This window comes from Pteropus alecto, unplaced genomic scaffold (assembly GCF_000325575.1).
Source record: "Pteropus alecto unplaced genomic scaffold, ASM32557v1 scaffold65, whole genome shotgun sequence".
NCBI classification, from domain to species: Eukaryota; Metazoa; Chordata; class Mammalia; order Chiroptera; family Pteropodidae; genus Pteropus; species Pteropus alecto.
Window position 1 is genome coordinate 980,121 of NW_006439191.1, and position 22,012 is coordinate 1,002,132.

General features: G+C 50.7%; 1 protein-coding gene across 1 annotated transcript in view; it reads left to right on the top strand.

Annotated features, from left to right (window-relative positions):
* Positions 1-22,012, top strand: part of SUSD4 (sushi domain containing 4) — a 90,736-nt gene that overhangs the window by 58,420 nt on the left and 10,304 nt on the right. The window contains exon 4 of the mRNA XM_006916243.3: positions 3,485-3,673. Coding sequence (XP_006916305.1) covers positions 3,485-3,673 — 189 coding nt within the window. The remainder of the gene's footprint in view (positions 1-3,484; positions 3,674-22,012) is intronic.

Genomic DNA, 22,012 nt, shown 5'->3' on the forward strand with positions numbered 1-22,012 from the left:
CGTGTGTTTAATGGAAATAACAGAGCATTTATACTTATTTTAGTAGCGCTGAGAATATGTTTCGAGCCAATCTTACAGAGGCTATTTTCTCGTAATAATGGTATCTCTTTTTATAATGTATGAGAAACGGAAAAATAATCAAATTCAAATTTCATCCAAACCACACGGTGAATATTTATCCTCTTGCATTTTTTTAAATATTAGCCTGAGCCGACATGCAGGGTTTGGTTTGTGAAACTAAGCCCTCGAGTTCACATGAATTCCGATTTTATTGTTTGACATGTGACTCGGACCAGAGGACCAAGAAGCCGATGCATAATTAAAAATTCAGGGGAGAGAGAGAACAATCTTATTTGCACTAAAAGCACCGGCACATTCAAGTTGAGACAAATGTTAACTTTGTGCTTGGAAATCATAGCTGGCAGACTCTGATATTATTTTTCGTGCCCTGCAGTTGGAAATAAATCATTTCCTTATGTGAGAGCGTACGAGTCATGGCCCCTTGAAGACACAAAGGCTTTGGGTGAGGAGGAGAGAGGCAGCTCAGCCTATCTCAGCCCTGCTTTCTCTCCCCTCCCCCCCCAAACTTCCCGTGCTTTTTAGCCTGTTCTAGATTACGTTTTCAAAGGAGGCGTGATTCATTTACACTCTCAGAGACCAGCCTCGAAATCCGCCCGCTGGCTCTCGGGTTGGAGGTTGGGCTATTTATTCAAATGAACTTTATTAACCACTAATTGGTTCCAGTCCTGCAGCCCTATCTGAGTCATGGTGAAGGAGATGGCCTCGGACTGCAGCCACTTCTTGCTCCTGTTATGGCACTGAAATACAGTATGCTTCTTGAGGTGTTCTCTGCGCCCCGACATCTCGGGGTGTCGTGGTCAGGAGTTCAGACAGAAGCTTTCCCCTTGCTCTGTCTGGGCCCTCTCGGCCCTCCCCTCCAGGTCCCCTCCCTCAAATCTCAGCCCAAACAGAGCTTTTATAGTTCTGGGACAACAGAAAAGCCTGTCAGCTGCTGTCGGGAGGTGTGCTTCTTCAGACAGCAATACACCCCCCGGCTCATCTTCCCTCCTCCCTCCTCAGAGTCCTCTGTGCCCGAGAGGAGGTCGCCTTGGTCTGTGCCCCGCTCCGCACGCCGCCACCACCGGGCACAGCATGAGAAACGAGGAATCGTGATGCCTCCAGCAGCCTGACACCTCTCCAGCCCCCAGGGGAAATCTAATTGGTCCTCAGAGTGACATTTCATTCTCTAACTTTTATTTGCACCTATAGACCCAGGAGCTAACGCCTGGGGAGGCCGTCCTCTCTCACCTGCAAGTGCAAATGGAAATCGTACGGAGCTATGATTGAGCCGAAGCCGCTTTTCTGCCGTTATATTTAGAACGGGCCGTCTCCAAGCAGGAGTGAGCGAATCTTCCCTTCTCTGATTCACAGCTGGGGTTATAACCCCTTCCGCCTCCTTTTGGGTCTGGGAGAGAAGGGACATTTTTTTCCATGGAACTTCGTGTTTTGGAGAGTGGCATCCTGAAGCCTCCTGCTCACTGTGGGTCAGAGTTAGTTTTATTTAGGGGAAGCCAGTTTATCCAGGCGGGTAGCGTGGGACTACAGTGTGTTGGGCTGTGCCATTTTATAAAAGAGACTTGAGCATCTGTGGATTCCGGTCTCCACGGGGGGTCCTGGAACCAATCCATGATACTGAGGGACAAGTGACTTTTCTCAGGAGTCAAAATTTACACGTAGACTTTCGACTGTGCAGGGGTTCAGCACCCCTAACCCCTACGTTGCTCAAGGGTCAACTGTTCCCTCCTCGGGAGGAGGCACAGACACAGCCATTGGTGCCAACTCTGGACTATTCATAGAGGTTCTAATACAGTCACTTGTTCTAATATTGATTTGCTTATCTTTTTTTTTATCAGAATTATTGATTCTGTTTATTCCTGATGTCTAACCTTCCCCCACACATTTCACATTTGCCATGAAACACTGTCAATTTTCAGCTCAAGAAAAAATATATGGGAGGCCATGGGGCTGCCTCGGGGTGGCTGAGCGCCCTCACATTTCAGAGTGGTCCATCCTGAGCGCTGGCCAGTTCTGGGCAGCGGTTCTGGGTGGCGGTCTGCTATGTCTTCAGAGCTCTGTGGCCCCGAGTCACAGCGGTGCTGGGTCAGCACTTGCGCCCCAGCGTGAGCACCTCCCTAAATTCTGCATGCCCGGGGGGCCTCTCTCGCCTCACCCTGGTCTCGCCCTGATACGCAGACCTCACACTGGGATGCTGACTGAGCAGTTGAACACCCAGCTTGTCGAGGCTTAGTATAGCATGCAACACAGTCAGCTGAGGAGAGGGGTTCAGCCGTCTGATGTAACTTGTCCTTGGTGACTGGAAAGGAAACTAGGTATTTCCATCATGCGTTATTTACTTCACACGCAATTAGTTCTCCCCGGCAGGAGCACCAGCTCCGTGGGGTCATTATACCCTCCAGTGAAACTGCCGAAGCCAGAAGCCAGTCTGTGATTACAGTGGATGCCGCACAAAACGAGATTCTGTGCCAGTGGGAACATTCCCTGGCTGCACAGGCTTCAAGACAAAGAGGCGGCTACTGTTTTCCAGAAGTAGGAGCGTGGGGGCCGGGCCCCACTTCCACTGGGAGTACACGCAGAAGTCCGTGCGCGTGCCCGGATGGACTCACTGTGAAGCAGAAGAGTCCCTGGACCTCCAGCGGCCACCTCAGCACGACCTGGAAACCTCAGCACGTCCTTGGAGCTGCGCGGAGCCACCGAGCCAGAAGCCCTAGGGTGGGGCCCAGCGGCCCATGTCCTCATGGGCCCTCCGTCCTGGCCATCCTCACGTTTGAGGTCCGCTGCGTTGCAGGGTTCCTTACCTACTTCACATAAAACAGCTGGGTTTTCAGAAGTTTCATCTCGTTGTGTCAGGCAGCCATCGGTTCCATATTCTGTGGCAGTGCAACAGAGTCTGCGTCATGACCACTCAAGACCCCACCACCACTGTTGAAAGAGTTGGGGTGTCTTTTTCCTCTGTGGCACCTCAGAGTTTCTCAACCCCGATGACACATTAAGATTGCTTGGGGAGCTTTGAAAAAGATCGGAGGGTCCAGGCTCTCCACCGACTCCGGGCACAAGGCGCTGGACACGGGGCATTGGTGTTTTCTAGAAGTTCCTCAGGTGATTTTAAGGTGCAGTCAGGGCTGGAGCCACCAGCTAGGGCCTCCGGATCCTCAGCTACACCCTCCCTCACGGCCCCCCTACTCCGACCCTCCAGTGCCATTTGCAACTATAAAATCAAATATCCGTATTATGGAGAGAAGAGGTAAGTGGGCAGGGAGTCCGAACACTTAGGAGTACGGTGTGTTCCTTCCTCTCAGGCCACGTGTCCGGGGGGAGCCCGAGGAACGTTTGGTGCTGTGTTTGTCGTCCGGGTGTCCAAACATGACAGAGAGAGACTTTCCCTTTTTTTTCCCACCTCTCCCAGGCTGCCTGAGACCACTGGCCTCTTCCAACGGCTACGTGAACATCTCCGAGTTCCAGACGTCCTTCCCCGTGGGGACGGTGATCTCCTATCATTGCTTCCCCGGGTTTAAACTCGAGGGGTCGGACTACCTCGAGTGCTTGCACAACCTGATCTGGTCGTCCGGCCCGCCCCGGTGCCTTGCTCTGGAAGGTAAGACATCTCATTCTTTTGGAAGCTGAATCTTGCATGATCGAAGCGGGTGTTTCGTCGGGAGGTGAAGCACTGAGGATATGGTCGGCGGTCGCTTTCGCTTTCTGGAGACACGTCGTTTGCCTCCGTCCTGAGCGGAGGCCGCTAGCCTGGTCGTCTGCCCATGAAGCCGTCCTGAAAGCCAGACACACAGCCTGCTTCCCCCGGCCTTGAGCTTGAGGGAGAAAAGAGAAAAGTTTCAGGCATCGCAGGTTAAACGGTGAAATATTGCAAAGTTCCGCGAAATGTCTTCAAAAATTAATTTTCTCTGCACCAAATGAAAACAGATTATATTATGGCATCATTAATCCCACCCCTCATTTTTATTGTTGTGCGAATGTTTCTTCCTATTCCCGTGCATTTTATGGCGTAGCTGTAAATAGTTTTGCCGCAGACACACACTCAGAAGCCTGAAACGAAGAGCTCTTTCCTCCTCGTTTTTCTTAAATATATGGGATCATTTTAGCGTGTGAGTCACGAGTAATCGCTAGCTAGTCGTATGAAGCAGTGTGGGGGACGCGGCAGGCCAGTGACTGAGAATGCAGAGTTCATGGCCGCTTCTGCCAGGCACGTTGGATGAGCTGGCTCGGCATTAATTCAGGTCTTGAAATTATGATTGGAGAGAGCAAACACTGATCTGCTTCTTGGCGTCTGTTGAATGCAGTGGGTGGGAGAGGGGGGTCTTTACACGGAAAGGAGCCTTCCAGTCGGGAGGCCCTCAAAGCCTACTTGCAGACTTTCTTGGGAAACAAAACAAGACACGACAGAATGTGGAGACAGACGAGTTCTTACAAGTAGCATTTCTATGGTGTGCACCTCAGCGCAGGAAGAGGTCCCATTAGAAGGTGGCGGAGGCAGGGGACAGCCAGAGGAATCAGAGCGGCCCATCTCCTGGGCTACTTCCCACCCACTCTGGAGGGTCAGAACCTGCAGTAGAAATGTCAGATAAAATACAAGACGCCCATTTAAATCTGAATTTCAGGTAAATGACAAATACTTTTTTGATGTGAACATGTCCCAGATATTGTCTGGCATGGTCAAAAATTATTCTTTGTGTATCTGAAATATCAGTATAACTGAGAGTCCTATACTTTCACTTGCTGAGTCTGGTAACCCTGCTCCTGAGTGACGGGGCAGCCCCGTTTCTCCACTGGGATAGCTTTTCTGCCGTCTGGACACCCTGGCCGGCCAAGGTGATGGGGCCACTGGTGAAAGGGGGCTTCTGGAGGTTTCTCCCTGCTCAGATAGCCAGGAATATGGGATCGGTGAAAGGGATCATGATTGTGATGCTATTGATTTGAAATGCCTCCTTCAAAATCTTTTCAAGTTTGGCTGAAATGCCTTTCGAGCCGTCACGTTCTGATAAGCTTCATTTTGGGACTTGGGAAGCAGTTATTGTGGAGCCCAGGAGAGGTGATGTGTGAATGGGCAGAAAACAAAATCGAACTTCGAGGGGCACTGAGCTGAGCTTACGAACAGGGAGCTGTGCCTGGCTTCTGATGGGAAACGTGTCTCGTGGTTTAACGTGTGTCTCCTCTTCCTCTGCCAGCCGGGGCTGTGGCCAACGGAGGGCGCTGAAAACCAAAGGTGACAGCGGCCTGTGCTAGAAAGGCCTCTTAACACCCTGTCACCCCTCAGTTAAAAAAAAAAAAATCTTTACATCTTTATTTTCGATACAGGTCCCTTTAAATTATCTGATGGAATTGGTTTGTGAGAACTTTAGATGCTCTCCTAGCTAAAGGCACCAAAGACATGGCAAAGGTAGACTAAAGGGTTTTTTGTTTTTTTAATGTTAAGACTTGACAGAAACTGGGTTGAATTCAGAAGCAGCGGGTTGAAGGAGGAGGTCGGGGTTCACAGCACCCTCGCCGGATGCACCTCAGTGCTGGCAGTTCTTTAGCTCTCGCTCGAATCGAATGTCACCTTCTCAAAAGGCGCCGCCTCGTTCACGCAGTATTGTCGTAGGGCAGTCAACGGAGATGAACCGTCAGAAAGGGACTCGAACCCTTTGCTGTTTCACCCACCCCCGCCCCGTTTTCCCGTCTTTCTTGGCACACCGTGTGAGTTTTCTCGGTGGCGTTAGTGAAAATCGCTGTGTCGCGCTGTGGCATCGTGACCCTCACGGGGCTTTTCGACGCGTTGGGGTGTTCTGACCCCTACTGGGGCCGGGGCCGGACCGCTGTGCTTTCTCCTTGGGCCTTTATTCTTTTCTCTTTCCTGTCTCCCTCTTAGTCCCCCAATCCGTCAGCTGTCAGTTGTGCCCGTCACTTCACGAGCCAGGAGCTAGAGGATCAGCAGGGTGATCGCGGAGGCTACGTGCGCTGGCCGCGGCCTGGCTGGGTTCGCCGTTCACTGCCTGCGTCTCCGACTTAATCATTTTGACCTGGGGCGAGTCACTTAGCTTCTATCCGCCTCCATTTTCTCGGCTGTAAAATGAGAGAAGTGACTGTCATTACCTCTTGGAACTGTGAGGACTCAGTGTGGTTACAAATGGAACACATTTAGTGAAGGGCTTGGCACACAGTAGGAGATCCATGCGTGTCCGTCATTATCCTTGCTCTTGGAATTGTGTACAAAGTCACAATAAATAAGTGAGCATCTGGGCAGGACTGTGTGAAGATAGTACCCAAGCTTTTATGCATCTATGTGGTGACACTATTTTGCTTGTTCAAATGCTATTTTGGTTACTTGCATAGTTTTAGCCGTGTTTGTGTAAAATGAATCTCAGATAATGAGAGGAAATACTGAACAATAATAATAATTGCCATTTAATTTTGAGAACTTACGATGTGTCAAAGTGTTTGAGACACACTCTCTATTCCTCTTTGAGGCTGTATTTAACTATATTTAACTATATTTTACTCCATTTTACTGATGAGCAAACCCTGGCTTTTAAAGGTTCAGTAATTCACCCGAAGTCACGCAGCAAGTAGGTTTGTCACTTCAAAGCTCATGCTTTTAAGCTCCAAGGCCCATTACCTGATTGACTTGTTCTGATCACTTTACAATCCAACAGGGAAACAATGTGGTATTTTCATAGCCATTTTTTTTTCCGAAGAGTCAAGAAAATTAAAAGAATTCTCACGTAGGAAGGGCTTTGTCTTTTGAGCCTCGTTATTCTCCCTGTAGAAATCCCAGCTACAGGGGACCTGAGTGCAGAGGGAGGCCCTGCTGTCCACTGGGTGGCAGCTAGCTGTCACTGCTGCCATCTAAGTGACCATTAGTCTCCCATGTCACAGTGGAGGTGACCTCAGCCCGTGGGCTGATTACAGTTACTAGTTGTGTCTCCTTTCCCAGACCAGGAGACCAACACCTTGAAGAATGACAGGACGGGTCCAGACCCCCCAGCTCTAGGTCCGTGGTGCTTTCTGCCATGTGGGATGGAGAGCACTTTGTGAGGGCAGGCTTGGCTGGCACCTATGTTGAGTGACAGCTGTCACACTCACATGTCGATAGGCTCCTAATTGACGCCTGCTTCATGAAGGAGGTTCTAATTTGGAAGGAAAAGCTCTGGCAGCTTCGGCAAAGGTGTGGATCGTGTCTTTCGAAGCCCGTGCTATCACACCCGGGGGATCTGTGTTTCCTCATAGCTGTGTTGTGGGGGCAGAGCCCCCGGAATCACAAAGTCCTGGACCTCAGTGTTGGCTGCGTCATTTAAAAATAGATGAATAGACACGTTTGGACCGGGAAGGAGCTTCGTGGGTTTCCACAGGCTGGCCTGTCTCACTGCGCGTCTGTGTGCGTAGCCTCATCTCTGTGTGTCTTAACGATTTCCATTCTTGGGCCATCATCATTTCTGAGGCTCTCATTTCTCTCTCTCTTTCACACACACACACACACACACACACTCAGAATCCAAGAAATCGTAATAAAAACAACCGACGAATGTGGGCATTTTCTCATTTATAAGTGCTAAGAACTCAGTTTACACTGACAGTGGTGTTTATTGAACACCTGCCGGGCACAGAAAAAAAAAAGCGAACTGGGCCTTGGGGCATAACAAAGAATGGAGAGGACATAATTCCTTCCTGTGAAGGATTTAGATCCTGATGGGGAGGACAAGATGACAAAGCCCGTCATCCGGAGACCAGCATTATTACAGGTGGCATCCGCACGCGCACGCACGGCCGCATCAGCGCTCACACATTTGGGACGGGTGGGAGGAAAGTTCCGGTAGGTGATACCACGATTGTGAAATGAAAGTTTCTATGCAGGGATTTACGGGGTTCTTGGTTCTTTTCATGGGAGACCAGACGGAAACCTGCTTCCTATTTCCGGGTAGCAAAGGTTAGGACAGATGGTTGACGACAAAACTTGGAATCGGAGTCTCGGGTCGCGACCACGCTGCTTAAAGATTCCTCTCTTTGCCCAACTGTTATATTACAGGACGAGGTTCTTCATCCAGAAGTGTTTTCCACTAGATTTCGAGGGGAAAAGATGGGATCCGATCTAGAGAGGACCAGTCAAACATTTAATGAGAGCGAGTTTGAAAAGAGCTATTTTAAATGAATGCCTGTGAGAGTCATCTAGTTGTGCAGTAAACATTCTCTTTAACGTCCATACGCTGAGTGTTTTGCGAGGTGCAGACACTGCAGAGGCAAATGAGCGATATAAGGTCTCTGCCCCTGGGCTGGCATGTCTAGGGCGTTGTTCCTGAGCTCTCACTCCTGCCCAGGTGGGACTCAGTTCCGAATATTCCATCTGGACCTCATCCAGGGCCTCTGGTGGTGGAGAAGATGGTCGCCAACACTGAGGCCACCTAAAAGGGGCCCTAACGGGGGTATCCATGGTTTTGAAAAAGCTGGAGAGGGTCACTTTGCTGTGTCGAGTCCGCTCTGTGAAGCGGTGATGTCCGGCGGCTGCTCAGAAGGCTGCGGGGCACATGGCAGTGAACAGCGGCCCAGGGCCCAGGGGGGTCTGTCGTGTTTGCGTGTTTGCTTTTCCCAAATGGGGAACTGAATCATCCCAGGAACGGGAACCTGAGGTTTCTTTTGCGGTGAGTTACGCAGTGGCTTCCGGGGTGCTGACCTTTTCAAGAGGCTCCCTCAGCTGCACAGCTGCTGTTTCTCCCAGCAACAGACGGACCTGACCTCCTTAGACACGGAACATCTGAAACTGGTTTTAGACCCGGCCCATCCCCAAACCCAGAATGCCCAGACCGACTTTCCTTCTTCCCATCCATTTCCCGGCTCACACTGCCGGAGATGGAAGTGTCCTCCGTTTCAGATTCAATTACAGGAGAGGCAGCACTGTGATTTCCGAGGAACCGACCAGCGCCCAGGGGTCCTTTTAGGGCTGCGTCCTTACGTGAGCAAAGGAGAAAAATAAGAAACTGAAAAGCCCTGTTTGGCCAAGTGGAACATGACTCGAAAGGTTCTAACTTGAGATCAAAACTCAAAGCCGGTTTGAACAAAGGGGGGTTCCCAGCTCCCAAGCCAACATCGTCGTGGGCTTTGTTCCCAACTCAGGACCCGTTCGGGTGCAAGGGGTGCCTGGTAGAAGAGCCCCCAGCCCCCACTCTCACCCACCTCCACTCCCACGTGCCTCTACCCCGGGTCGATCTGTCCCTGGAGAACAGGCGCCTGGGGACTTCAAAGCGAGTCTATCGTAGGGCGCGGGAAAGGCAGCAGAGAAATCTGGGCCTCCTCAGAGTTAAGACCTGCCCTGCCTTGGAGAGCAGTGACAGCCTCAGAGGGGATGACAGTCTAAGGTATCATTCCAGCCCACCCTGTGCCAAGGCTGTTCCCACTTGAAGCACAAAAAGGAGTCCGGGCCCGTCCAGGTTACTGTAAATGAACAGGGTGACGAGGTCAGTGTCACCGTGTCATTTTCCAAACCAGAGTGGGGACACTCTCCCAGGGGAGCGTGTGCCTCTCCTCCCGCCTCAATAAGAAAGTGCCGAATTGCATTCCTTAACTAACTTGGATATTCTTCTACGTCGAACGGTAAGAAGATCGAGAGAAGTGACGGAATGGTCCCCACGGGATTTAATAGTGCTGATTTTGGGTCCTGACCATGGAATTCAGGCTTAGAAAGCCTGAGCCATCGCCAGTTTCTCTTCCCCTCCCTCCCCCACCGCACCCGGCACCTCCTTTGCAAAGATGACACGTTAGTGCCACAGATGAGTGGCCTGGTCCAAGGCCCCCCTCCGCGGCCTGGGGGTGCCCGTGGAGGCGGTCACTCCCACACCGGCCTGGCGCCTCGCTGTGGGGAAGGTTCATGCCTCTGTCTCCTCTCCCTTTGTCACCTACATTCTTGAACAGGGAGAAGCGACATTTAGAATCTCATCTTCCCAGGAGCAACTTCGAGACAGAAGGCAGCTTGAGCTGTCTTCCTCACCTCGGCACATGACACGCAGATTCGACACAGTGACGCTGTGAGGGCTGGAACTTCCTTCGATTCATTCGACTGCTTCGGGATGCCCACCGGATGCCGGGCATTGTGGACGTCCCTTTAAGCCCCGATCTCTCATCCTAACAACAGTCATGAGAAGTGAGGGTGGTGCCCACCAGCAGTTGAGGAAATGGAGGCTCGGAGAGCTGCCCCACTTTGCCGAGGTCACCCTGCTCACAAGCGGCCCAGCCCCTGTGCCTCCTGAGACCACGCTTGCTACCCATACTGCTCCCGCAGGCACCTCCAGAACCCAGAGTGTCTGCTGGAGCTTAGGGACTGGGTTCCTGCCTCGCTCGGCTGCGTACTGCCCGAGGGAGCCAGTCCGTCTCCTCAGTCAGAAAAGGAAGGAGCTGGAAAGTTGATCTTCAAGGCTCCTTGGTGGCAGCCACATTCGTTGACTCTGCTCTTCATCGAATACACTGTCCCCAGAGAGGCTGCCCTGTCCTCGGCTGGCTCTGGGAGACACAGCAAAGGGGTGAGGGCGCTGGGAGAGTCTCTCCCTTTGAAGCCTGCTGACAGCTTCCCCGAGACTCAGGTTCATCCGGGCAGTCCCTGAGCCGCCGTCACCAGGAGGGGAGCGCCAGGCGGAGGAAGCGGCATGCGTTGGGGTCACCTTGGCAGCAGGCACTTTGCTTGTTATCTCCGTTCTGCCGCCAGGTATTATTACTCCCTCTTCTCAGACAAGAAGCAGGACTGATAACTTGGCCGCAGGGAGCGAGCTGCGGAGCCGAGAGTCAAAAGCAGCCCCGACTTGACCCCCAGCCGCAGTGCCCCGCACGGCCTTCTGTCGGGGGGCAGCTGCCCATCTTCTGAACAACCTGCCCCGCTGCCCACCGGCAACTTCTGAACGTTCCCTGTAACCTGGATTTTTATTACGTAAGAGGTTCAGGAGAAGGGGGAGGGACACACCGTGATTCAGCCCCAGCTGCATTGTGTGTCATGATGGATGTCGGGGATTTTCCTTCCTTCCCTCCCCTTCTCCCTCTCTCCTTCTCTCCCTCCCTCCCAGGTTGGGCTCTGGTGCCAACCAGAAGTGTATCAAGTGCTGTGGCCATTATTATTAGGAAATCAAGTCCTGCTCACATCCCGTGGAGTGGTAACAGCAGTGGCCAACTGGTCACCCACACCCGCCCGGGCCTCCCACCGTTCAGAATGGACCAGCTGCCCAGGGTCATGGTCTCTATTAGTTCCTCTTGGGCTGTCACGCTCCCTGTAGACTCGCCCTTGACCCTGTCAGCAGCCGGACTCTATATGAAATTAAATCAGCAGAAAATGAAGAGAAAAGCTATGAATGCTCCCTTTCTCTCTTTTTTTTGCCCAGTATGGCAGTGCGGGCTCCCTTCATGGAAAGATGTGAGGAAGGCTTCTGCCTTATCTGCTCGCCCAGCCTATACCCCTCTCTCTTCTTCCCAACGTAATAAGAGGTTTATGCAAGGGGAGGTCATGCTAGGCCAGGTGGGTTTGGACTCTGAGGCCCAGGCAGTTCCCTAGGAAGCTCAGAGGCCTGAGGTAGGTCTGTTCCCGCCGCCCCGACCCCCAATGGCCCTAGTTCACATACTGTGCTCCCACTTGAGATTTATTTGAGGAAAGAGCTTGCCATTGGAAAGTATGAAAATCATGCATCTAGTTCTGCCTCCTTAGGAACCTGAGACCAGAGAAAGGAAATGATTTGCCAAATCATAGAAAAATTTCCCCATCTCCTCAGACTCCCAGCCTTCAAACAGGTGAGCAGACGCCCGACTCAGACCCCTCACTAGGGACCCAGTTTACTTCAGTCAAAGTCTCATGGGATTTTCAGATCTTATTTGCAGAAACGAAAGAATCTTCCATTTCCTTCGAATGTGTGTTCCCTGGGCCTGGGGACGAGGAAGTCTCAGGTACCCCCTCTGTCATGCGTTAGTGACATTAGCTAGGGAAGCCCTGTCTGAAGCAGCGTGGAGGTCACTCCGTGAACCGAGAATGTGCTCCGCCGTCTTGGCCCACGTGTCAGCGCATAACATACTCGGTGCACATTTTGTTTCCTGCAAACATTCGTTTCCTGCGACTTCCTCTACCCATCACTGTTTCTGTTATAACCACCTTGCCTAGGACCCTAACAAGGTGTTTGGTTTTTTTTAAAATTTTTTTTTTTATTGGATGAAAATGCAAAATAGCAAGCGATCTCGTTAATGTGCCGTCCATACGCAATAGTAAATTATTCTAATGCCATTTCCATGGACCGTTCATACATTACAGCAGGGTGATCACAGAAACACAGCGTGTCACGCCGGCATTTCTCAGGAGCCACGGGGCTTAACATTCTCTCTCTCTCCCCAGTAAGGAATCGTCAATGTGGCTTTTTCCTCTTCTTGGTCACACACCACTCCGATTCTCAGGAGTAGACTGCGCCGTGGCATCGAGAAGCTTCATTATTATTATGATTATTTTTTCTATATGGAATCGAGAAACACTGATCTTTCTGTGCTTAAAAAAAAAAAAGAAAAAAGAAAAGAAGCCAGGAGACAAGAGACCTATTTTCGAAGTGGAAGTGAGTTCTCAGGCCTCCCTGCTGTTACTTGCCAGTTACTTTCCAGGCCTTCTTTCCGCTTGAGTTTTCTGACTCCTGACCTGAGAGGTGGCCCTGACTCCCCCTCACCCTCTCTGTCCATGTCCCCTGTTCGCTAGCTTTAGCCCCTTGGCAGCCTCCACCCACCCGTCCCCCCCATCCCTTATCTTTGAAAACATATGACCATCAACCCTCCAGCTCGCCTGGACTCTTTTTTTATTTTTATTTTTATTGATTGATTGATTGATTGATTGCCTCATTCAAACGCAGAGACTTACATTAACATCGAAGGAAGAAGCAAGGTGATTTTTCTTCCTACCGAAGGGACTAAGGCGGTAGAATTCTGGAATGTGTTCTTCCACCAGACCGAGACGTAAAGAGAACCCAACAGAAGACTCAAATCACCCCCTCCCCTCACCGGTCACATTCAGAGATGGGGTGGGATGGGGTGCCACCGGGCTGGGGCCCAGCGGCCTGTCCCAGGCCTGCATCCCCTGGGAGACTCAGCGGACCTGGACCCAGGCATCGTCAATTGTGTCCTCATGGACATGTCTCATGGGCGCAAGGTCCGGGGACAGGGTTGACTCATCAGTCAGTGAACAATCTGAAGACCGGAGCCCCAGTCACGCTGGGGGTCTGCGGAAGCTCTTTGTCTAATCGTGTCAGTCAGAAGGCCGCATATTTTCCATACCGAGGGCCACTGGTCTGCGACGAGAATCCTACGCATGATCTTTTCCTGGGGTCACCGTCCTGAATTCGTCTGAGTGCCACAGCTTCTGTGGCGGCAGAGAACTTGGACCTGTTTGTCTCGGGCCAGAGGGGACTAAGCCGGGGGCCACCCTGGGGTGTGGGGAACCAGTTTCTTTCTTCCAGTCTTCTCTCATTGCCTTATAGTCGTCTCATAGGTTTGGAAAACTCAGAGACAGGCAAGCCGAGGTCTTTATTTTGTGCTACTTAACATGTCAGGTCACCGAAAGGTACAGAGAGAATTATCGCAAAGCTGCCACCAGTGGTTTGAGCCACTAGCTTGTGCCAGGAGGGTGACTTTATGATGCTCAGAAAATAGATGACCAGCACAAATGGGAAAATCTCGGGTTTTGTCCTGTAACTCTAAAATATCTTCTCCATCCCTGCTCCAGGCAGAATTCATTTCCTTCTTCCATCTCTGGGAAGGTAGGGGACTTGTATTTCTTGGTAATAAAATTTCTTGCAATCAGGTGCAACAGAGAAGGTTATAAATCCCTTTAGTCACTCCCTGAGCCCTGTTCAGGCTGGGCGTCGCTCGGAAGTCTTCAGCATGGTGGTTTTGGGGTCGTTTCTCCCCAGCTTCCAACCCATCCCCATTTTTCTTCACAAATGGTTGCCCAGATTCCCTGTTTCCCACCCCCCCCAAAGTAATTAAACATTTGGGGGTGATAGGTCGGTAAAATATTCACCTTTCCAAGTCCATCTTGGTGTCTTCTGTCATTCATTTTTTTTTCCTAGAAGCAGTTACTATAATGCCTGTGTTCATAATAGCTTTCTCTTTTTGTACAGGAGGAGGGTTTTTGTTTGGGGTTTTGTTTTTGCAAAAAGATGGTGCCTGACTCTAAATTGCACCCAGATTTCTCTGGAGTTAAGGTGGTTAGTGGAGACAGTGCTTCCAGAGCTCATCTTTCACCTAGTGGCTCCTGCAGGAAAGTGTAGGACTTGGCTCCCATTCTGAGCAGTTGGTTCTTTGATGGATGGGAACCTCATGCATTTTCTAATGCCATCTCTTCCACTCACGGGGGGAGGGATTTAATCGGTCCAGGCATAAAGAAGGCGGGAAATAGCTCGAGTTATAGAAAAGAAGCCAATTATATTGGAAGTCGGATTTTTAAAATAATCCTTAGCTCGAGCGATCGCAAGCGAACAGCTGTACCTACATCAGTCTGTATTTTCATACCATAAATATCTTATTCTGAGGGAATTTATTTTGAATTGGGAAGAAAAGTAAATTTGTAGGAAGCTAAGAAGCCAAGAATCCTGTAGACAACGATTGCTAAAATAGCATGTGAGAAGAACCTGACTCTACCAGACTGCTTGATGTTTTTGCAGATACTGTGGCCCTTTGAGTTAACCGTGGGTGACTCTGTTGTCCCCAAAGTCTAAGGCTTTCCATCCTGGGTTCTGCTGGGCCTGCCCGAAGGGAAGAATGGTTGATACTTCCTCGGGGAGCCCTCACATTCCAGGCCTGGAATCCAAGCTTCCCGGGTTATTGTGCTCCGCCCTGCCCCCTGCAGCGTATGTCACGAATTAACCACTCTCGTGTACACAAAAGTTTTTGACTTCATGTTGAAGAAATCTCGGTATCTAGTTATTTCAGGCTGATGTTGTGACATTAGCCAAGAAACCGTCCTGCTCCAGCTGGCGGGTCCCTCTGGACCTGGCCCAAGGCCTTGGCCTCCACCTCCCAGGCCAGGGATGAACACTAGTCTCCCAGAGGTGCTGTAGCAAAGCGCCACATCCTGGGTGACTTAAAACAGTAGAAATTAATTTCTTCACAGTTTCGGAGGCTAGAAATCCAAAATTAAAGTGTTGACAGGGTCATGTTCCTTCGGAGACTCTGGGTAGAATCCTTCCTGCCTCTTCCAGCTTCCGGGGTGGCCTCGGCCTTCCTTGGCTTGTAGCTACGCTGTTCCTGTCTCTGCCTCTGTCCTCACATGGCACCCTCCCTGTGTGTCTCGTTTCCTCTTATAAGGACACCAGTCGTATTGGATTAAGGGCTCAGTCTACTCCCGTATGACCTCATCTTAACTGATTACATCTGCAATACACCTAATTTCCAGACAAAGTCACATTCCCAGGTACCAGTGGTTAGGACTTTAATGGGTTTTTGACGGGTACAGAATTCAACCCGCGCCTTATGCTCTCCCTGCCTTGCCTTGAGGAGAAGCAGATGGTCTCTCTGTCTTTTCTCTACCTCTTACTTCCAGGCTTAAATGGTTGTCTTCGAAGCTCCCCAAGTCCCAGGTGGCCAGCACCCTTTGGACTGTGCCCGCAGCCCTCTCCTGAGCTAGCCTCTCCTTCGGTCCGGTACACAGTGCCCCCTGCTGATGCCCGCTGAGCCGAACGGGAGCGCACTTCTGTGTCTCCAAGGTTCCTCCGTCTCATCTTTCTCGTGCCTCCAGAGGCCCTGAGGCTTTTCCCCGCTGTGCACAGTCCACACCTTAGCGGACAAAGGCATTGTTGCTCTCACGTCTGCCTGTGAGTGGGCTGTAGCCCCTTTCCTCTCTGCGTACCCCAAATCTCACAGCAAGACTCAGAAGACGAGCACAGTCTTGGCAGAAGCCTCACTTAAGGTCGAATCTCAGCACTGCTCTTTTCTGGCTGGGTGACCTTGGACCAGTAACCTCACTTTTTGGAGCCTCGATATCCTTATCTGCAATGACGCCTGCTTGAAAAATGGCCGTTAGGTTAAGTGAAATAGTGTGTGTATGCTGCTTGTTAAAAGTTGTGGTTGTAATTATTGCTTGCGTTTTATGTCATTGGCCATCGTATAGCTAATGATAATAGTGACCGTCTCTGCTTATTGGACATCTACTTTTGTGCCAGGCACTACGCTCGGTGACTTTACAGATATTATTTCTAATTTTTATAAAATCCCCGTAATGTAGGTATTACCATTCCTATTTTACACATGGTGGAAACTAAAGCCAGCTCAGAAAGAGGTTAAGTACAAGGCCAAGATCACATAGCTACGCCATGTGTGAGTCAGATTCGAACCCGAGAAAGTGCACTTCGCACCATCTGAAGCCGCCGCCATCAGAGGCTCTTCCACCGGTCCACTGATTTCTGCCGCCTTCTCAGTCTTCCTCAGAGGCCCGTCTCATCCTCTCTCCTCTTCCTTCTCCTACCTTATTTTCCCTTTCTCCCTCTCCCTTCACCGTCCATGACTCGATGCCAGTGGTTCTCAGATTTGTTCGGGTGTCAGAAAAACATGGAACTCCTCACAGAATAGCATAGTTTTGTTTGTTCGTTTGTTTGTTTGTTTTTGCTTTGCGGGACGCTATGAAATACTGTGTAAACCTTCGAGGCACTTTTTCTAGCAGAAAAGATGGCTATTTTCTCTTCGTAAACTAGAACCGTGCCCACAAGTGTACATGCGCGCGCGCGCGCGCACACACACACACACAATAAACTAGAACCGTGCCCACAAGTGTACATGCACACAAACGCGCACACACACACACACACACAGCTAAGAATGAAGCAGGACCAATGGTTCCCACTATTATCAATTATTTATTTCTTTATTTGCTAGGATTTACTAATAGTTAAGAATGAAAAGCCACCAAAAATTCAAGAAAAAAAATTCTGGGAGAAAAATGTGAAATACAGAAAATTCAATACATTTATTTAAGTGTATGAATGTGGCACCTTGGTCTAATTTATGGAAGGAGAATTTAAAAATTGCCAGGATACACTGGCACCATTTAACTCAAGTATAATCTGGTGATGGAAGGGTTTGCTGATTGCAGAGAGTCACAAAGACCTCTATGTGTCCCCTTACCTGTGGAACACATTCCTTTTTAATCTCGTGCCCCTGATTTCTTTCCCCTTGAAAAAATTAAGATGCTCATCAGGAATTCCAGCCATAGGGGAATCCTATTTTGTAAAAGGTACAGCCACCAGGACACTTTGACACCACAAGTATCGTGTGATTTATTTTCACCTTGTGGTGATTAAGGCTGTGCTGGACTTAGCTGTTGGTGCTCCAGTCACAGCGAAGAAAGAACAGCCTCAAGAGAATCCAGAAGCACTTGTCGGCTTTCGCCTCCAGCTCCAGCCTTTCCTCCCTGCAAAAGATTTAGTCATAGTATATCATGGTTTTACACCTGCTCCTTCACCTGTATGTCCTCCATGGCTGCCTCTGGTCTCTAAGACTAGGCACGCTTCAGATTTCTTATGCGGAGCTGTATTTTTTTCACACCGAAGTTTTACGGTTGTCATCAGATGCGTTCTGTCTTCAGAGACAACTGTAACGTGGTGACTCCGAGATGGCAAGCCGATCAGAACCCCTCCCCCGGGGCTGCTGGGTAATACCGATCTTCGATTCGATCTGTCCGCACACCTCTGAGCCAGTAAACAGCACGCTCTGTCCGGCCTGGGAAGGAGCAAAGCCCCAGCCTCATCCTCCTTGGCCTCCTTGGTGGACGCATTTATCGGCCTTCCACGTTGTTACAGCAAAACAAAAGTGGAAAATGTAATGTGCTGTATAATGTTCATTGATTTTCCCTGAGCTAAAAGCTGAGTTTCGGACGTAGCCTTGGAAACAGCTATGATTCCATCCAGCTTCCTGGAATTACTACCCAAACTGAGACTACAGGGTCCAGCCGGAGCAGGGGTTATGAGGTTAGAAGCCCACAGAACCCCGAAGGCAGAGGCTTGGGCGGCTCTGTGCGCGTACGGAGCGGTGCCGGTGTCCTGGTTCCTCTGAGCTCTTGGTTGTCTCGTGATGATGCTTTCCGTGGGACCGCTGGCTTTCCCACGCTTCCCCGTGCTTTCAGGCCAGCTGGGGTCCAGATTCCGACGTGAAGAGCACGCGCTCTCCACATCACCCCCGAGCTCAGCTACGAAGTTGTCTCAAGGTCTGGGGCAGCACTTCTCAGACCGTCTCGTGTGTATGAGTCACCTGGGACTCTCTAGCTAAAAGGAAGTTTCTGGTTCAGTAGGTCTGTGTGTGGCTCCAGCTTATGCATTTTAAACGGGCTCCAGGCTGATCTAAAGCGCATGGTCCGTGGACTCCAAAGCGAGGGTCTGGTGGAAGGTGAAGACCCAGAGCAGACGCCAGGGCCATCTGATTCTCGCCGGCTCCACTGACCGATGGAAGCCATCTATCCCAGCGGGTGGAAAATGGACTGTGGTTTCTCCCATCTTGTTGTTCCAGTGGCCTGAGGCACAGCTCTCCACTCACTCCCATTAGAATCAGGTGGGGAGCTTTGGCCTTCGATGACCTCCCAAGCCTGGGGTCCACCCCAGACCGGTTAGGCAAGGCTCCCCAGGGGATGCTCATGTGCAGCCAGGGAAGCATCCCAGTGAGCCTGAGTCCCGAAGGGCTTCATGGCCCAGGCCTGGAAGTTGTTTGTATTTAGTGCTTCTGCTCACGCTTCATTGACTAGAATTTAGAGGAACAAGGGACCCTGGCAATGCAGACAGCTCCGTGCCCAGGAAGAAGAGGGGTATCGGGTTGTGGGGCGCAGCCAGCAGCCTCTGGCATCAGCCCTGTGGGGGAGGTCGGGGTACAGAGACTGAGAGGCAGCTGTTTTCTACATGAAGATCATTCAGGGGAGTGCATGGGCCGAGGATGGAAACATCTGAAGGAAGCATCTGGCTCAGAAGGATTTTTTTAAAAATTAGAGGCTATAGGTTATAATGTTCTACATTCTTCTGTCTCCCCTAGATAATTTGTGTGAATATTCACAAGGCTATTTTTAAATCTCATTTTCCTCTTTTGCACAGAGTGAAACATATACACGGGTTATGGGGGGGCTGTGATAAGTGATATGTGACTCAGCGCTAAGCTTCCCACCCCCACCCCCACCCTGAGCGATGGCCTCACCTCATACTTCATTCAGAAAGCAGGAGCCTTCGGAAAGCCGCTCGCCATCTGTCCACCGCCCTGGCTTCAGATCTGCCCCTGCCGTGTCCAGCTCCACCTTCCCGCTGCCTCCCTCCTGCCGCCAGAGGCCAGCCCTTCCCTCCCGTCCACATGCTCTCCTTCCAACTCCTCAGGGACGTCCTCCCTCCGTCCGGCTCCCACCCTGCAGCGCGGGTCTTGTCCTCCTTGTTGGTCACCCCCGTATACAACTTACGAACGAGGTCGGCCGTCCAGTGGGGGCGGGCAGACGCTCCCTGGCCCCTGGGGGCTCCATTTTCTGCTGCCTTCAGCAGAGTTCTCCAATGAGTCGTCCGCAGCCCCCACCCTGTCCCCTCCTCAGCTCACTGGAGAGTGGCTCCCCTCCTCCGTCGACGTGGCGACCGGCGTCTTCCATGTGGCCACATCCAGGGGTCACCCTTCCATTCCCATCTTTCTCAGTTTGCTAAGAACCACTCCCTCCCCTTCAAGACAGGGTGTTCTCTCAACTTTGGGGATACGCCCTGGTCCACTTGGCCAGTCTCTTGTACCCCTCACTGATTTCTCGACGTTTGGACTCAAACCCCTCTTTTCTTCTCTCTCTCCCCTTCTTCCTGAGGCGGGTTCGTCCAGCCCCGTGGTTTGCCGTGTTATCTCTACGCTCATGACCGCCGAGCTCTATGCTCGCCCCAGGCGCTCTCTCCAGCCGCCTGGCTGACTCTTGGATGCCTGTCTCCCTGGCAGCTCAGACGTGACCGATGCAAAACCAGACTCTTAGCCACGCCCTGGCCACAAACACACAAACCAAAACACCTTCCGTGGCGAATGGCACCATCATCTACCCAGGTGCTAACGTCCGAAATCTAGGAGTCATCCTCGATTCTTCCCTTGGACCCGAATTCCATCTCCCGACAAGTCCTACCGTGGGAATGGAAAATTCTGAGCGATGTCCCGTCGCTCTGCGTCTCATCGTGTTGGCTGCCACCGTCCTGGTCCAAGCCACCATCCTCTGTCACCTGGTGGTGGCAGCGGCCGCATCACTTCATCACTCCCCAGCCATCTGTCCTCTGAGCCACAGCCAGGGCTATCTTTTACCAATGGGCCCGGGCCTGCTCTTACGCTTATGACAAGACCCCCACTTCTTGCCATGGGGGCCCATGGAGCTGCCCACACACTGCCCCGGCCACCTCTCCACCCTCGGCCCTCTGCTGGTCATACGCAGCCACCATCCCAGCCTCTCTTCACGCCTCCGACTTGCCTTCCCATGTGTCATTCCCTCTGTCCAGAATGCTCCTCCCAACACCAACCTCCGCCGGCTCCTTCCCAGTCTTTGTGGGTCATGCATTCATTCACGCAGCTAGGAAGGTATCAAGGCTTCTCATCTATCTGTAGAGAAAGAACCAGTAGTTTTGGGTTTGTTTTCCAATACGTTACAGGCCAATAACTGTATGATATTCAATAAAAATGGATTATATAAAAAATAAAACAAAAAAAGAATAATTTTTAATTTTTAGATTCAACAGTAGTAAAATTATATTTTAATAAACAGAAATCAAAAACACTCTTGGATATTGTGACAAAGTCAACTTGCTAAGAACTTTTTCTAAATAGGTTACTCTGGACTTCTCGATTTATGTTGTTGTGACTAGGAGCGAACCGCCTGAGTACCAGCACTGGCCTGCGGACCCCAGGTTTCAGTTTTAGCACCATCTCCCTAACAGCTCCCCTAAAAGCGACCCTTCCCCACGCACACGCAATACGGTTAGCGCGTCTCCTCTGCTGCCCATTGGTCTCCATCGTGGCCCTGAGAGCTCGTGATCAGATGTAACGCGAGCAGTTCCTGATCTTGAAATCGGTCTCTTGTTTAGCTGACAGGTGGTTCCTCCCGGCTCTCTTCTACCCAGGTGCCCTGTCGAAGGGGCTTCTGGTGCCCGCCTGTGCCTGTGGTCAGGAAGGGGAGAGAGAGCGAGTGGTTCCGTCCTGCCCTCTGTCAGGAAACCACACCTGAACCTCCATCAAGGCTTAAGCCATTTCCAACCTCCAGTCGTAGAATCCAACCCCTAAGAGTCAGGGTGGAGTTGGAGACTCAGGCGGGGGAACTGTATCAGTCAGGGTTCTCCAGAGAAACAGACCCGTAGGAGATTTAGAGAGGTAGGTAGATAGGTAGGTGGAAAGATGGATGGATGTGTAGATAGATAATAGAGAGATGGCAGATGATAGATGATAGATAGATAGATATAGATAATAGATTGATAGATGATAGGTAGATGATTGATAGATGATGATAGATAGATAGATGATAATTAGATAGGTGATGATAGGTATATAGATGATAGATAGATAGATGATAGATAGATGTTAGACGATAGATAATAGACAGATAGATGATAGATGATAGATAGATAGATAGATAGATAGATGATAATTAGATGGGTGATGATAGGTAGATAGATGATAGATAGATGATAGATAGATGTTAGATGATAGATAATAGACAGATAGATGATAGATAGATAGATAGATAGATAGATAGATAGATAGATAGATGCTATGAGAGGAATTACCTGTGTGATGGAGGCCAGGAGTCCCATGATGTCCTGTCTGTCAGCTGGAGGCCCAGGAAGCCAGAGCTGTAATTCAGCCCCAGACTGAAGGCCTGAGAAGCAGGGGAACCGATGTCCGTCTGAAGCAAATCAGCGTCCCAGCTCAAGCAGAGAGAGCAGCTTCGCCCTTCCCCTGTGAGTGAAAGAATATAATCAGCACT